Source organism: Perognathus longimembris, chromosome 10 (assembly GCF_023159225.1).
Source record: "Perognathus longimembris pacificus isolate PPM17 chromosome 10, ASM2315922v1, whole genome shotgun sequence".
NCBI classification, from domain to species: Eukaryota; Metazoa; Chordata; class Mammalia; order Rodentia; family Heteromyidae; genus Perognathus; species Perognathus longimembris.
The window spans coordinates 23,485,026-23,502,998 of NC_063170.1; the positions used below are offsets into that span (position 1 = coordinate 23,485,026).

Here is a 17,973-nt window from a genome sequence, read left to right on the forward strand (position 1 = left end):
GTATAAATTCTGAAGTGTAATTATACAAGTATTAAATTATATTTATATTATATATACAAAATCCTTTATAACCATAAGGCTTGATTATTTGAATATATCTGTGGTTTGACATTACCTACTAACTTTCTACAACATTTTATTTATAATTATCTTTAAGTGGCTGTACAAAGGAATTGCTACTCTAGAAAGCAGTTTATGATTACAACTATATCAATGTCATCCCTTTGAAAACTTTCTACGTTCTGACAATATCTGTATGGAATTCAGTAAGTTTATTTCTACCAAGAACCAACTTAAGTTTCTTCAGCTGCAAAAGCATTTTCCTTTTGTCTTTATAGTGTTTCTTCATTTATCATTTAAATCTCAATACAAAGACCCCCTCAGAGCAACCTCTGTGGATTGCTTTTATCTGACATTTTTTCCACTACTGCAGCATTCTCTACCTCCTTACTGTTTATTTCCTTCATCCTCCAGAATTGTCTTACCTATTTGTTTACTGTTGACTTTCCCCCTGGGATTTATCTTACCTATTTGTTTACTGTTGACTTTCCCACTGGGATTTAAGTCCTGTAATACTTTGTCTTCTCACATTAGTTACAATGTGACATTCATGCTTGGATCACTTCTTGTTGGATCCAGAGCACAAATGTATATGAACATTTTTGTAGACGAAATATATACATGAAAAAACAGAGACCACATTATAATTATTGTTCTGTATGCATTAAATAATAATGATGAGGGATAAAATTGGTGTTATTCCTAATTATAAAGCCTTACAGTTTATAAGCTATCTGAAGAAAAAGAAAAAAAAGGAAATAAAATCCCATACCACACTAAATAATATTTTGACAGTAGGTAATGGTCACCAAAATAATTCCTATAAAGTTAGTTATCTAGATGTTTTGATAGTCAAAGTCATAAACAATTCCTATAAAGCTACTAGATAACCATCCTAGTAAGCAAGTAGGCTGTTATTATCAAACCTATGAGTCTTATTTTTGCCTTTTCTTCTTGAGTTCCAGTGAAGTTATAAAAGAAAATGTTTAGAAATCTGATTCCCTTTCATCCTAGCAGATTACTGAAGTATTTCTATGGTACTTCCACAGGTTATTTCCACAGAGAATTAACTAAGGGAGGAAGATCCCCATCTCCTGAATATGATTGGTATCCATGTGGGTTCCTCAGTGGAGGAGAAGGAGAAAAATGAGAAAGATAGTCAGGACATTTTCTCTGCTTTGGCAGACCCTTGCCACTATGATGGACTACTAAAGTACAAGTCCAAATAAATAATCCATCCACTTAAGTTGCTTTTGTACAAGTATTTGGTCACAATGATAATAAAACTCATTAACACAGACACTAATAAAACTGAAAAATGAACAGGAAAAGAAAAGTAACTTATGGTTTGAAAGTAAGATATTGTAATTATAAAAATGTAGATTACATATAAAAGCTAAAGTTTGTATCATAACCTATTAGACATCAGAAGTACTGAATGGAGAGAATGACTAAGATTGCACGTCACTGTTCTTCAACCTCATTTCTACATATTTATGTATAAATTAATGTCAAGACTTCCTAATTGAGTATCTTAAAACATTGTAAGAATATTGGTGAAATATCCCCAAAGTAATTATTTTAGAGGGAAATAAATACTTACTCTGCCACTGAGGGTATCTATATCAATTTCTGCTTTTTTAGCCCATTTTTGCCAGAAATTGGGATCATCCAAGGAAATATCTGTCCGGTTTCCAGATGCCACAAAGCTTGCCTGAAATACAGGATTTTTTTTTTTTAATCAAACAGAAAGAGAAGACAAAACAATGTACCTAAAATATTATCTCCTCATAAATACTATACTACTTATAGAATTCAAATTCAGTACACAAATAAAACACATAAAAATGCAGTTGACTGAAATAAAACTCAATTTATGTCAGGTAAAGACTTACTTCAGAGTTTTAGGGGGAGTAAATGACTACTGCTGATTAACTCTCAAGATTTTGGTGGGCAAGACTCACACTTTCTTTTTGGCAAGGAAACAACACAGGCCAGAAACAGGCTTTCTAAAAATGCCTATATGACCATTAAGGTACAATCCAGGCACTGGTGGTGCATATCTGTAACCTTAGATACTCAGGAGGTTGAGATTTGAGGATTCTAGTTTGAAGCCTGCTGAAACAGAAAGCCCCTGAGAATCTTAATTCCAATTAACTATCAAAAAAAAAGCTGGAAGTAAAGCTAAGGCTCAAGTGGTAGAGTGCGAGCCTTGAGCAAAAGGAGCTCATGGACAGTGCTGAGTGAGACCCGGAGTTAAGCCCCAGAATCAGACCCTAGAAACACAAGGAAATAAAGAAATTAAGGTCCAAGAAGAGTTGCAAAAGTCTATCTACAACATATAGCTCATTTTCTAGTATTTTATTTCCATTAAATGTTCAGATAGATATGCCTCAAAAAATATAAAACAGTATTTAGAAAATAAAAATGAATCATTGTGTTTATAAGATTCTCTTCTTGGCACTAGAGATATAACTCAGTAGTATAATAATTACATAGTATGCAGAAGGCCCTGGGTTTGGTCCCAAATACCATCAAAGCCAAAAAATAACCATTTTTTAAAATCTTCTCTTTACAAAACAAATATTATCTAAGAATTGTAAAAATTAAGAAACAGAGGAACAATGGAAGAAAATAAGTCTTTTAGTTGAAATGTGTGATATTACACTGATTCTACACCTTATGGGCTAGTAACTATTATTTACAACTTAATTCACTGAAAATAAGGCATTCCAAATAAAAGTCATCAAAATGCCATATACAATGGAAAGAAGCAACATAAATATCAAGCCTTTGAAGGAGATAAGCATAGTATACACTCCTCTGATTGAATACTTGGGAGGTTTACAGAGGAGAACTTCGGACACCACGTACCTACACAGTGGGTTCCAGACCACCCGGGAAAATAAAAAATGATTTTTGCTGGGTGCTGCCAGTTCACATTTGTAATCCGAGCTATTCAGGAGGATGACATGTGAGATCTTGGTTCAAAGGCAGCTGGGATTGACTCTTATCGGCAATAAATTAGTCAGAAAAAGCCAGACAGGGCACTGTGGCTCAAGTGGTACTGCTCTAACCTTGAGCAAAAGGATGCTCAGGGACAGAGCTCAGGCCCTGAGTTCAAATCCCAAGACCCACCCATCAACACCCCATACAATGATTAAAAAAAAAACAAAAACAACTGATATATGACTGTAAAATGCCTATTGAAAATCAAGGTTAAAAAAAATCTTCATTTAAAGAACTATCTTGAGGGCCGGGAGTGCTTGTCTCGTATGTATGAAGCCCTAGGTTCCATTCCTCAGCACCACATATATAGAAAAGGCCAGAAGTGGCGCTGTAGTTCAAATTGGCACAGTGCTAGCCTTGAGCAAAAAGAAGCCAGGGACAGTGCTCAGGGCCTGAGTCCAAGCCTGAGGATTGGCAAACAAAACAAAACAAAACAAACAAACAAAAACCAACCATCTTGATAGCTAGTAGTTGTGGCTCATAATTCTTGCTACACAGGAGCCAGATTATAAGGATATTGGTTAAAGGCCAGCCCATTCCTATCTCAACCAATGAAAAGCTGTGTATGGTTCTATACAACTGTAATCTGTTACACAGAAAGGGTAAATAGGATCACTGCCCAGGCCAGTCCAGGCAAAAATGTGAGAACCTAATTAAAAAAAATAAATATAAACAAAAAGAACTAAGTATATGCCAACCTTGCAAGTCTAACAAGTGAAAGGCTCTTAGTTCAAACCTGAGAACCATGAAAAATAAAAACAAAAATTTCATGAAACTTCAAAACAGAGAAAAAACTATTTAAAAAAACCCAACCATTTATGATATTCAAGGTAACTAAAACTCTTGACTTTAGGATAACAAGGACTTATGTATAATTTTATTTTAAATGTGAATATTATATTTTAAGAAAACATTTATCTTTAGTGATATTAGGGTGTGTTGATACAACAGCTGTGAGCTTTAAACAGTATGAAAAATGGGTAGTAATGAAACATGTTTAGTAGGAGTTGACAATATTGAAGCAGGATGATGAATACATAAATTATAGCTTTCTTTCTGTACTTCTAGTTTGAAGCTTATAAATACAAAGCAAAATTCTAAATGTTTCTTCCTGAACCTTAACATTAATTTTTTGTTGTTGCTAAGTAATGGCAAGAACAAATTCATTTATTCTGTCTAGGTTTCGTAGAGGTTGGGTTTTACAGGTGCTTGTATAAAGCAAGTGGTAACTACTGTAGTTTTTAAAATGTGTCTGTTCCCAGTAAACCTATGTTAAAGAAGTAACAATAACTACTTTATTGAATAAATTTAAGGTTTTTTTTCTTCTACACTATAGTTTTAATATTATGAAGCCATTCAAAAAATCTTATTTGAGACAATGCAACCTCTTCTCTGGAATCCTATCTTTTGTTATATAGCAAAAAAAGGGATTTTAAAAGTGTGATTAAAGATGATGAAATTGGGCTGGGGATATGGCCTAGTGGCAGGAGTGCCTGCCTCATATACATGAGGCCCTGGGTTCGATTCCCCAGCACTGCATATACAGAAAATGGCCAGAAGTGGCGCTGTGGCTCAAGTGGCAGAGTGCTAGCCTTGAGCAAAAAGAAGCCAGGGACAGTGCTCAGGCCCAGAGTCCAAGCCCCAGGACTGGCCAAAAAAAAAAAAAGATGATGAAATTAGCTTGTATTACCCAACTAAGCCCCTAAATGTTTACTACAAGTTTCCTTAAATGGAGTTTAGTATGAGATTTGATTAGAGAAGATGCAGAATCAGACACTGAGTGAGGCAACAAGCAAAGAAGTGCAGGGAATGAATGCTAAGAACTAGGAACAACAAGTAAACACATATTCTTCAGAATGGACCATGTCCCAGTAACTTTGATCTTAAATGTGTCAGATCCAGGGTTGGAATGCTTGTGTTCTAAACTGTACTAGAATAATTTATATTGAAACAAGTCACTACCTTTGTAGAGCTTATTAAGAATACTGAGGTTTGAATTCAAGTGTTTATCTAGTTTGGCAGGTAATATACCATGCCTGGAGCCACTTTTGAAAGAGGTGTCTTATTTTTTTGTCCAAATTGACTACTAACCTCCCTCACACCCTTTCTGCAACACACCCATCATTTATTGATAGGGAATCTTGTGAACTTCTGATCCCAGACTGGCCTAGAACAGCTATCCTTTTTTTTCCTCTTAGATAAATATTTTTTTTCTGAATAATTACTTATTGTCAAAGTGATGTACAGAGGGTGTATAGTTTCAAACCTAAGGCAGTGGGTACATTTCTTATACAATTTGTTACCTCCTCCCTCATTTCCCCCCTCTCTTCTTTTCCCCCCATGAGTTGTTCAGTTGGTTTACACCAAATAGTTTTGTAAGTATTGCTTTTGGGGTTGTTTGGTTTTTTTTTTTTATCCTTTGTCTCTTGATTTTGATATTCCCTTTCCTTTCCCTAGTTCCAATACCAGTATATACAGTATCTAGGGTACTCAGATGAGATACAGTGATAGCACAGGGACAACCACAGGCAGGGGATACAAGAGGATCATCAACAAAAAAAGCTATGGTTTCACATGGCATGTTGAAAATAATTACAAAAGTGGTATAACATTCATTTCCATAACATGGAGTTCATTTCACTTAACATCATCTTATGTGTCCATAAGGGCATAGCTATTGGGCTCTTGTGTTCCTCTGCTGTGACTAGCCTAAACCTGTACTAATTATTCTCTATGAGGGAAACCATGAAGTCTATGTTTCTTTGGGTCTGGCTCACTTCACTTAGTATAATTTTTTTCCCAAGTCCTTCCATTTCCTTATGAATGGGACAGCCATCCTTTTGATATTAACCTCCCATGTGGCTGGGATAACAGGCAAATAGTAAGGTGCCTAGCTATTGCTTGAAAAGGGAGGTCTCATGAACTTATTGTACAGGTTGGACTAGAAATGACATCCTCCATATCTCTGTCCCCCAAATAGCTAGGATCACCAGTAGTGCCCAACCCAATGAGACATCTTTGAATAATAAACCACCTACTAAAAAAACTCATATCCAGCGTGAAAGAACAAAAGCTAACCAGTTTATACAAAATACCTAAGACCATTTACAGTCAGATTTGAAATTTTGGGTGATTTTCCAATATTTTCCCAGACTTTACTGGCTAAATAGTCCTAATATAGAAATCATTAATTAGTGCTGGGAATATGGCCTAGTGGCAATTGTGCTTGCCTCGTATACATGAAGCCCTGAGTTCAATTCCCCAGCACCACATATATAGAAAACAGCCAGAAGAGGCACTGTGGCTCAAGTGGCAGAATGTTAGCCCTGAGCAAAAAGAAGCTAGGGACAGTGCTCAGGCACTGAGTCCAAGCCGCAGGACTGGCAAAAAAACATGAAAATAAAAATTTAAAAAATCATAAATTAGAAATCCTTTCAAATTCAGAAATGTTGGGTACCACACTGTTCCTCAGTTTCAGAATTCAGAGCACTCCAGATTTCTTATACTTAAGAGTAGAGCGACTAAATCTCCATATAACATTTCATCACATAGGTCATATATGAGGCACAATGAAGAGACTTCATTTTGTATGCTTACTCTTTTCTTTCTTTTTTTTTTTTTTCGGCCAGTCCTGGACCTTGGGCTCTGGGCCGGAGCACTGTCCCTGGCTTCTTTTTGCTCAAGGCTAGCACTCTGCCACTTGAGCCACAGCGCCACTTCTGGCAATTTTCTGTATATGTGGTGCTGGGGAATCGAACCCAGGGCTTCTTGTATAGGAGGCAAGCACTCTTGCCACTAGGCCATATTCCCAGCCCGAGACTTCATTTTGTTATTAGAAGTAAAACTATAACAACTGAAGACACACATTTTCAAATTCTCATCAATATTCAAGAACCATGAAAAGGCCACTGAATTAAATTCACAGGGTTTTTACTTTGTAATTTCTCTATGTCCCTTGAGATTTAACCAACATCCTAAATAATTATTTCATGTGCATTAGAGAACATGTAATATGAAAAGCCATAATACAAAAAGTCATTGAAAAAAATTCAATATTATAGGGCACAGTCATTCTGCTACCAAGTAACTACTGATAAGTGAAATAATTTGCCAAGAAATTAAAATTTATAATAAAAAATTTTACATTCATTAAAAGAAAAATGATTAATTTAAACATTCATAGATTTGTAGTTTTACTGTTTTTTGGGGGGGGACGGGCATATGTATTTGTATGGGGATTGCCATTAGGTAGGACTCTACCACTTGAGGTACACATCCATTTTTATTTTATTTTTGAAAAAAGGTCTTGCTAATTTTGTCAGGGCTGGTCTTTAAACTCTTGAACTCCTTCCCTCTACTGCTACTCTGCAGTAGCTAGAATTATAGATGCAAATCACTACCTGACTTTTTTTTTTAGGGGGTGTTCGAGTGTGTGGAGGTTGAATGCAGGGCCTGTACACCGTCCCTGAGCTCTTTTGCTCAAGGCTCTACCACTCTATCACTTCCTGTTTTATTAGTAGTTATCTGGTGGTAAGAGTCTCATGGACTTTTTTGCCTGGTCTGGCTTTGAATTGTGACCCTCAGATCCCAGCATCTCGAGTAGCTAGGATTACAGGTGTGAGCCATCAACACCAGCTGATAAATTTATTTTTAAAGTTGAAAAGAAATTCCTAAATAAAGATGATTTTGTTAACTGACATTAACATATTTTGAAGATTTACATGATTCTCAATGATTTTGACAGTGGAATAGTACCTTTAGAAATACACTGCCAATTGTGTTAGGTATTATCAAGAACAGATTTATCAATTGCTTCTAACCATTAAATCTTAATAATCGAATTCCTTCCTTTCCCTCTATCTCTTAACTTCTAGTTTAGGAGTTGAAAGTTAGAATCTCATGTTTGTTTGGCTCATTTGAGTCACTCTTACAGTCCTGTTTTTGCTAGTTATTTTGGAAGCAGAGTCTCATGGACTTTTCTTTTTTTCTTTTTTTTTTGGTCAGTCCTGGGCCTTGGACTCAGGGCCTGAGCACTGTCCCTAGCTTCTCTTTTGCTCAAAGCTAGCATAGCACTATGTCACTTGAGCTACAGCGCCACTTCTGGCTGTTTTCTATATATGTGGTGCTGGGGAATCGAACCCATGGCTTCATGTATACAAGGCAAGCACTCTTGCCACTGGGCCATATTCCCAGCCCCGCTCATGGACTTTTCTGTTCTGGCTGGATTTAAACTGAAATCCTCTCATTCTTGGCCTCCCAGGTTGCATGACCCATATGCATCAGGCTTAAAATTATTTTTGAATTTGACCAATAATTAAATCCAATTACTATTTTTCAGAGAAGAGTCTTAAATGACAAAACCCACTGTTCTATAACACAAAGTAATAAGAACATAATAGATGCCAGATAAAGGCCCTTCTCAATAAGGAACAGATATGTATCAAGATTCAATAAGCTGAAAAATGGTAAATTCAAGACAACTCTTTTGTGCCTTCCCTCCTTCCCTTTCTGGTTGTACTGAATGTTGAGCTCAGGGCCTCTAGCTTTCTAGTCAGGTATTCTATTGAGTCAAACACCAAGCCCTTTTTGCTCTGATTATATTTGGAACAGAATCTCACAGCTTAACCCAGGGCCTGCCTAAACCATTCATTATTCTCCTCTTAATGCTTCCCATGAAGTTGGGAAGACAGGAATGTGCCACTCAGCTTTTGGATAAAGATGGGATCTTGCTAACAGTTTATTCAGGCTGGCCTCAAACTTAGACCTTCCTTGATTTCTGCCTTAAGTAGCTATACTTTTTTGTTTGTTTTTTTTTTGAGGCAATGTTTCTCAGTATATAGCCTTGGCTAGCCTCAAACTCATGATCCCCCTACCTCAGTCTCCTTCCTGACTTGTATCTCCAATTAACCAGCAAGTACACAGAAGTGGAACTGTGGCTCAAGTGGTAGAGTGCTAGCCTTGAGTTTAAAAGCTTTTCAAACTAGAATTTTCAAGCCATTCTTGAGCATTCCACAAGAAGGTCTCTACTAGCTGAGTTCAACAATCATTACTTCCTCAACATATTTCTTTAATGATCCCCTTTCATCCAGACTTTCCTTGTCCAACCTGTTTACCTCATAGTTGCTTAAGTTAAATTATGGCACACAATCTCCTTCAAAAACTGGCATAAAACTTTCCAAATATTTTCAGTTTCCTCTCTATCCTACTCATCCCACATGTTCAATGCCAATGCCAAGTTTTAATATCTGGTAGTTTCATAATGTATGATTAATTTATGAGGGGCTTATACTTACTCATCCTCTACAATTCCTGAAACTTAGCTCAACTATTGTTTTATCTGCAAAAGCTTCCATTATTCTTTGTTCTTCTGTTTTATACTTGATGTGTTTCTTTTTTCCCCCAACAGCTATATTCCTTTCATTTTAATATTCCTAGCATTTAGTAAAATACCTGACACAGAATTCATTATGTTGCTGAATGAGATCAAGACAAAATTTTCTATTTTAAGACCAATACTATTACTTTTGTTGTAGTACTCGAGTGATATTCTTTTAACACAGGGCTTCCCAAAAAGGTAAATAAAAATACTGAGTTGGAAGCAGAGATGTAGATGGGGATGGCAGAAAACTGTAGTAGAAAGGAAGCTCTACACATTTCTATAAGGAATTTCTGTGAATCAGTGCAGCTAGATAAAATACGGCAATAAAAAAACTCAGATGAGAAGACATGAGTTTATCATGTCTCTTGAAAATAATATAAAAGCCATTCAACTCTAATTTTTTTCCTCCAAATACAGTTATTAATACTTTTCCAGACAGAAATTCCATTGTACTTTTCCTAAAATTATATTTTAGTATTTCAAATTAAATTGGAAATCCTTTTTCTTCCCTCAGGTTCTTTAAGTTATTAAAGATAATGTAAGATGATTTAACCGCCTACATATTACTTACATTTTTCTCTGCCTCCAGTATATATCCTTTAGTTTCTAAATTCCTTTGATTTCAAATGCTTTACTCTGATTAATATGTAGAGCTATTTCTAGTTATCACATTTATTCCATTTCACTAGGATCAGAAGAACACATGTAAAATTTCATAAAAGAGCAGAAAAAAAATGAAGGAAAAGAATATATTATCTATTTTTTTTAGCTAAGTTAGCATGTTTAAAGATAGAAAAAAGTTAAATTTATTTTAATAATGAAGATGTGACCTTCACTGCTATAAATTCATTAACTAGTACTCACTGTTACCTTGGCAAATGTTGACCCACGACCTTCTGACTCAATAGTAATAGTTTTTGTACGGCGTAATAAAATCTGATCGATGTCCTCTTCACAGAATTTGGAGCCTTCATCTTCCTCCTCCATAATGGCACCATAAGCACCTCTTCGAAGCAAATCTTCTATCTCTTTTTTGGAAAGCTGTTGAATCTTAAAAAAAAAAAGTAATAATAATGGTATTAGTAACAGTATTTTCACAGTTCAAAATGAGAAACAACCAAAAATATGACATTTCATATTTAAATTGCATTTGGGTTTCAGATGCATTTAACAGAGAATTCACTACAGTATTACATTGGAGTGATGACTCTTCCTGGATATATTGAACATGTGAATTACAAATCTGAAATGGCTGAAATGGCTTTAATTAAATGATAGCCTAAAGGGCAAGAAACCTTTTAAACTTTTGAGTATGAAGAGTCAATATTAGACAAAATTTGAGGAGAAAAAAAGCCACAAACAATTCATAATAATGCAAAGCCAATGCTACAAATAAAACATCTTTAAAACTTTGCAAAATGTTTATATAACTAATGTAAACATTTTTACAAATTCAGATTTGCTATGCCATGATAGAACTGTCGTACAAAAATAAATCATTTCTATATTCAAAACATGTTCTTAGAAATCATAGTTTTGTAGTGTTCTTAAGAATTAACTAAATAGGTCCTTTCTTAAAATGCCTTTTTGAGCAAACCAATGTCTTTAGTGTTCCTTTTTGAACAAAATGTAATGATACAGTACTGGAGATAAAACTGGCTACAAATAAAAGAACAAAATACCCTCAAGTGAAAAGGATACGTACCCCACCAACATTACTTTCTCTTCCACTCATGCTCTGTAGCACAGCTTTATCAAGGCCCAATTTCAGACTGGCCCGGTCAAACATCTCTCTCTCATAGGAATTACGAGTTACTAATCTGTACACTTTAACTGCTTTGTCCTGACCAATTCTGTGGCAACGAGCTTGGGCCTAAGAAAAAAGAGAAGTTACAGAATTTTTTTTCACAAAGGCATTTATTAGCCAATTATAAGGCCATTTGATGGTTAACTGGAGACCCTAAAATTTGTTGGCCTGGACTAGCCTTGAACCTGATCTCAGCCTCCTAACTAGGCTTATAGGTGTAGGTAAGCCAGCTATGTACAATTTCATACTCAATTCTTTGTTAAGTAATTTTTTGTAATAGTCAAATGAAAAGTATATTACCTAGTGCCTTAACTGTACATATAATGCATGATGAACAGGTAAAATTTAGATAAACAACTATTCAATTTAAGGAAATTATAATCCTGATACTTTGCTAATAAATAAGTTATTATAAGACTGCTTATCTTAAAGTTCTGTAACTTTCTGAAGGTTTATTTGCAGTGCTAGGGACTGAACCCAAATGCCTCACATTTAAAGAATAAAATCACCTACACAACTATGTATACCATTTTATAAGTTAACACATATTTTATTTAAAAATTATTTTGTTATGTTTAATATTCAATGTCAATTTCACTAATTTTGGCTGGAATAGATAGGGAAACAAAAGTTACTAAAAATAAGATATGTGAACAATACATTCCTTGTAATACAATGTATTTATTACCTGAAGATCATTTTGAGGATTCCAATCAGAATCAAAAATTATACATGTATCAGCTGCAGTTAAGTTGATGCCCAGTCCACCAGCTCGGGTACACAGGAGAAAAACAAATCGATCTGAATCAGGTTTACTAAATCGATCTATTGCAGCCTGTCGGAGATTCCCTCTGACTCTTCCATCAATTCGCTCATATAAATATCTATTCAAACGAAATGCAATAAATTTAAATAGAAGGATATAATGTAAATAAAGACAGAGTTGACCAATGCCAACATTCCTGAAATATATGTTCAGAACAAAATTAGAAGCATATCATCTCAATTACTTTCTTTTATATATTTTTCCCCCCCAGAGCTGGGAACCGAACTCAGGGCCTTGCACTTGCCAGGTAGGCGCTCTTCGGATGAGCTAAATCCCAGGACCATTTCAATTACTTTCTAAGGTTTTATAATTTTTGGTATTAATATTAAGGAGGAAACATAAAGAGACATGAAGACAAATGTTTGTATTCCTTGCTGAAAAGTAAAATAGCATTACAATAAATGCCACTTTGGGAAGTTGGAGTGAAAACTACCCTGCCAATCTGATCATAAATTACTTTACCTTAGCAATAATGACTTTCCCAGGGTTAAAAAAAGTCTGTTTCCTCTTGTCCTTATACTATATTACTGTTAACTGCTATGCTTACTAATATACTATAATCTATTGAGGGAAAACTGAATTTTTATAGAACTCTTCAAAGTATTATACATCAATAGATTTTTTTTTTTAACATCTAAGGACCCCTGAATTGCTAGATTAGAGGTATGTTACACTTGGCCATGCCAGGCTTGTTGGTTGAAATGAGGTTTAAATAACTTTTAGCCTGAACTGGCCTTCAAGTTGCAATCTTCCTCCTCAGTCTCCTTCTGAATAGTTGGAGGGGCAGGGAATATGGCCTAGTGGTAGAGTGCTGGCCTAGCATACATGAAGCCCTAGGTTCGATTCCTCAGCACCACATGTATAGAAAAAGCCAAAGTGGCGCTGTGGCTCAAGTGGTAGAGTGCTATCCTTGAGCAAAAAGAAGCCAGGGACAGTGGTCAGGCCCTGAGTCCAAGCCCTAGGTCTGGCAAATAAAAAATAAAAATAAAAAAGCCTGAATAGTTGGAATTACAGGTGTGAGTATTGTACCTGATACGTCCCAACACACGTATCTTACCTAGGACGGAACTTAGGCAAGAGAGACAAGGCCCTATCACCCAAGTGGTCTCAGCCACTCTTTTTTGTTAAGTTGATTTGTAAAGATAGCCCAGGTTATCCTGGAATTCATTTGGTAGCCAAAACAGGCCTCAAACTCACAATCTTGCCTCACTCTCTCAAGTGTGGGGGGTTACAGGTATGAATTACCATGCCCAGCTTTATGGAAGATCTTTAGTTTTGAAGATGGTTGTCTTATATATAAGCCCATGCAATGTCTCACTATGATAATGTTTACAAATAAAACAAAACTCCCATTCCTATAGCAAAAACGCATGCATCACTCAATGAAAGTGATAACTCATTGGGTTGTAGCAGACCTTACTTACCTTTTATGTATGAGATAGTCCTCCAGGATGTCAAGGCAGCGAACCATCTGAGAGAAGATGAGTACTTTATGACCTCCTGCTTTCATTTTGGGAAGCAATTTATCAATTAGAACCAATTTACCAGCAGATTGGATCATTGCTTGAAGGTGAAAATCAGAAGCAGCTGGATTATATGTATCTTTAAATTCTCCAAGTATTTTCTCCTCAGCACCTGTGACAGAATAAGACAACAGGAGCAATGCAACAACTGCAGATAATTCCCAACTGCTTTATATTATATCAGAATAAATTCTTCCCATGATTGTCACATATTGTAATTTATTGATGGCAAATATATTGCCTTTATTGTGATTGAAGGCTTAATCTTTACCAACACTAGATTGTTAATTCCACAGAAGACAAATATGATGTTATAAGAATTTTTTTTACCTTTCCAGATATCTGGAGTAACATCTTGTGTAACTTTATGTCTGCTAAATTTTTAGTGAATGCTAAGAAGGAAAGCATGAATAAAACTATGATCTTAAAATAGGTCAACAAATATCTAAGTTTTTTAAAAACAAATATCTAGTATCTAAATATCCACCATTAACACTGATGATAACTGAAGACTGCTCATAACTAAGCTTTCAGAGAATCTAGATCAGAACTAATGAGCCTCTTAGTGCTCCTTTCCTCAGCAGATGAGGAGTAGATTGAGAGGAATAAGTGGAAAGACCCGAACACTGTACACACAGAACACTGGTAGAGAACTTGAAATGGTCTTAGAAAGTACTACCAGCACAAAAATACTAATAGGAAGCCGGGTGCCGGTGGCTCATGCCTATCATCCTAGCTACTCAGGAGGCTAAGATCTGAGTATTGTGGTTTGAAGTTAGCCCAGCAGCAAAGTCTGTGAGACATTTATTTCTAATAAACTACTCAGAAAAAGCGAGAAGTGGTGCTGTGGCTCAAGTAGAAGTGTGGTAGCCTTGAGCACAAAAAGGCTTAGGGAGAGCGCTCAGGCCCAGAGTTCAATCCCCATCATGGGCAAAAAAAACCCAAAAAACAAAACACCCAACCCAATCAACCAACCAACCAAACAAAAAACCCATCTAATGCAGGTAGGAGGATATTGACAGGAAACCGGCGGAATAAGGTAAATATCAAAGTTCAAAAAGAAATGGCCTTTCCTGCCTTCTTCCATAATTATTAGTGAAGAATTCTACTCCAAGATATATTAAACTCTTGTTTTTTTAAACCCAGTGAGCCAATACTAAATAATAAGGCAAAACACTGCACAAATTGTGAAACCCTGATAGTATTAAAACAGTAGAATGAAGGTGTTAACAACCATGGTAGTGATGTTTTGAATATCTATTCACACTACTGGTTTAAAAAAAAAATGTTGTAACTTGTTTTTGCTACCTTTAATAAGATATGGATGATTACAGCATTTCCTGAGCTCCATCATGGTATTGACCAAGTTAGGTACATTAGTTTGTCCTACTCCTTTGGATAAAAATGAAAAGTTCTTCTCCAAAATAGCCCTGTAGTATTTTTTTTGTATGTTAGTAAGCTCAACTTCAATGATGGTTTCTTCCTTAGGTGCCAATTTTTTTTCTACATCTTCCTTTAATCGCCTCAACATCATTGGTTTCAGAATAGCCTGAAGTTTCTGCACCTAAATAAAAGGTGATGGAAATAGATACAATAATATTACATACATACCCCATTCCACAATAATAATAATAATAATAATAATAATAATAATGAAAGATTTGATATGTACAAAGAACAACAGGATACCTGTTCCTCTGTCTTAAGATCTCCAAATTCTTGCAAAAAAGTTGATTCCGAAGGAAACCTTAAAGGTTCAAGAAAATGAAGAAGACTGAATAGTTCTTCAACTGTATTTTGGAGAGGAGTGCCAGTCAAAAGCACCTTGTGTTCCTATAGAAATGAAAGACAATTACATCAAATACCAAGGTACTAAAACTAGACAGAAGCTGACTTAGGTTATTAAATGTTGACTGCTTTAAAAACCAAGTAGTGCCCGGGAGAGAGCATGAGGCCCAGAGTTCAAATCTCAGCAGCAGCACTCAAAAAAAAAAAAGTTTTTATAATCTTGTAAGATCTCAATTTGTATAATACTACTCATGCCTTTAAAAATTCCCAATTTTTGATGAAGTATATTTTAAATGTTCTTAAAGAAACAAAGCTTTTTAAGAACCAAAAGAAACAGAAGTAGAAATGTGGTTCAATGGTAGATCACTAGACTAGCTGAGTAAAAATGCTCAGGGACCTGGGAGCTAGTGGCTCATACCTGTAATCCTAGCTACTTAGGAGACTGAGATATGAGGATTGTGGTTCAAGGCCGGCCTGGGCAGGAAAGTTTATGAGACACTTCTCCCAATTAACCACAAGAAACACCGGAAGTGGAGCTGTGCTCAAAGTGGTAGAGTGCCAGCTTTGAGCAAAAAAAGCTCAGGGACAGCATCCAGGCCCTGAGTTCAATCCCCAGGACCAGGGGATAGAAGTGAGGGACCAAAACAGAGTTGCTCTATTTTACATTCAAATATTATTGGTATGAAACTTTGTGCTCATTTTGTGTAATGTGAATGATCACTGATTATTTAACTTTTCAGGGCAGAACAAGCTATCAAATGACTAAACCGATAATCCACAAGTGTGAAAGGCTAAACAGAATACTCTTTAAAGTAGGATAAACTGAAATAAAATGATCATTTACAGTTTGGCTTCACAGTACATTATGTTCCCAAACTATTTATACACATATATATTGGTGAATCTGCACATATGCATATATTCAATAGTAAGTAGTCCTAGAAATATAACCATTGAACTGTGAATACTAGAGTTAGATGTCAAACCGGGCATCAATATACATGACAAGGAGCTAAAAGGAACACTTGAATTGTTTACTATATGTAGTTAAGCTTATTGACTTGAGTACAAATATACTAATTGTGTGATTATTAATTAAAAATTGAAATTTTAAACCACTTTCAGTTAAAAGAAGCACACTAACAAGATGGTGACTAAGAAATTTCAAAATCAATCATGATAAGCATAAAGAGCTATATAGGAACTTTTATTGCTCTATCAATAATGACAGAAATAATATAATTTTGATGTAATGGCTTTGTATTAAAGAATTTGTAGGATAAAACTTAAGTTATTTACTTTCTAGTAGTATAATGCTAAAGAATTTTTAAAGGAAATGTTAGTAAAGGTGATCTTACAAAAATTAATGAGATTTTGTAGCGTAAGAAATAAAATTGGGGGCTGGGATGTAGCTCAGTGGCAAAGTGCTTGCCTAGCAAGTGCAACACCTTGGGTTCGATCCCCAGTACCAAAAAAAAAAAAAAAAAAAAAACTCAATTAGCCATTTAAATTATATGTATGAAGTACTCAAATATGTTTATACACTGATTTTTTTCTCATTTTTTCAGTACTGTTTTTTTTTCTGTTTGTTTGTTTTCTGTGATTTTTTTTGTGTGCCAGTACTAGGGTATGAACTCAGTGCCAGGACACTTTCCTTTAGCTTTTTGATTCAAGGCTGGTTGTTTTACCATTTGAGCCTTACCTCACTTCTGGCTTTTTGTGGTTTTACTGGAGATAAGAGTCTCACATACTTTTTGTCCAGGCTAGCTTTGAATGATAATCCTCATGCCTCAGCCTCTGATTAGCTAAAATGATAGTTGTGTTGCCTCTGGTTCCTGGCTCAGTTCTGGTAGGATTCATGCTTGCTAGGCAAAAGCTCTCCTATGTGAGGCATGTCTCTAGTTGCTAAACTTAAATTAATATACATATATAATTTAAGATTTAGTATACTTAGTTATAATAGTATACTAAACATATACTAAAACTAAATAAATTATATACTTAAACCAAGTAAATTTAAAACACTGATCTTAAGTTACTTACCAGATTCATGAGTTTCAAGCCTTCTAGTAGTTTACAATTTTTATTTTTTAACCTGTGTGCTTCATCAATTATCACACATCGCCACTCAATGGCATTAAGCTCACCACAGCCCCCAAGAATCATTTCAAAAGTGGTGATGATAGCTTGGAATCTGTAAGCTCCTCGTATGATACGCCCCTAGGGGGAAAAAAAAAATTCAAACACAACACACAGCTAGAATATACTTGTACTTTTTAGACCTGTGAAATGACATAAAGGTACATGTGTTGGCATTTTACATAAACCATTTCCTACTTAAAATTTTTAGGTAAATATACACTAAAGAAATTTTACCTTTAAAATTACGATTATGAAATTGCTGCATTTTTCGACACAGAGTAAAAAAAAAGCCATGGCTACACTTTTATATTATTGTGAATTATATTCTAATGGTAAAATGATCAGGGCTAGAAAGGTAGCTTAGTGGGAGAGTGCTTGCCTAGCACACACGAAGACCTGAGTTCAATTCCTCAGTACCACATAAAAAGAAAAAGCTGGA

At 35.3% G+C, this 17,973-nt stretch overlaps 1 protein-coding gene across 12 annotated transcripts in view; it reads right to left on the minus strand.

Annotated features, from left to right (window-relative positions):
* Chd9 (chromodomain helicase DNA binding protein 9) overlaps positions 1 to 17,973 on the minus strand; it is a 208,453-nt gene that overhangs the window by 43,364 nt on the left and 147,116 nt on the right. For all 12 annotated transcript variants that reach the window (XM_048355606.1, XM_048355609.1, XM_048355607.1 and 9 more), the window contains 8 exons: positions 17,436 to 17,612; positions 15,294 to 15,437; positions 14,913 to 15,168; positions 13,506 to 13,716; positions 11,944 to 12,139; positions 11,154 to 11,321; positions 10,319 to 10,498; positions 1,664 to 1,774 (listed from right to left, as the gene is read on the minus strand). In XM_048355606.1, the coding sequence (XP_048211563.1) occupies positions 1,664 to 1,774; positions 10,319 to 10,498; positions 11,154 to 11,321; positions 11,944 to 12,139; positions 13,506 to 13,716; positions 14,913 to 15,168; positions 15,294 to 15,437; positions 17,436 to 17,612 (1,443 nt within the window). The remainder of the gene's footprint in view (positions 1 to 1,663; positions 1,775 to 10,318; positions 10,499 to 11,153; positions 11,322 to 11,943; positions 12,140 to 13,505; positions 13,717 to 14,912; positions 15,169 to 15,293; positions 15,438 to 17,435; positions 17,613 to 17,973) is intronic.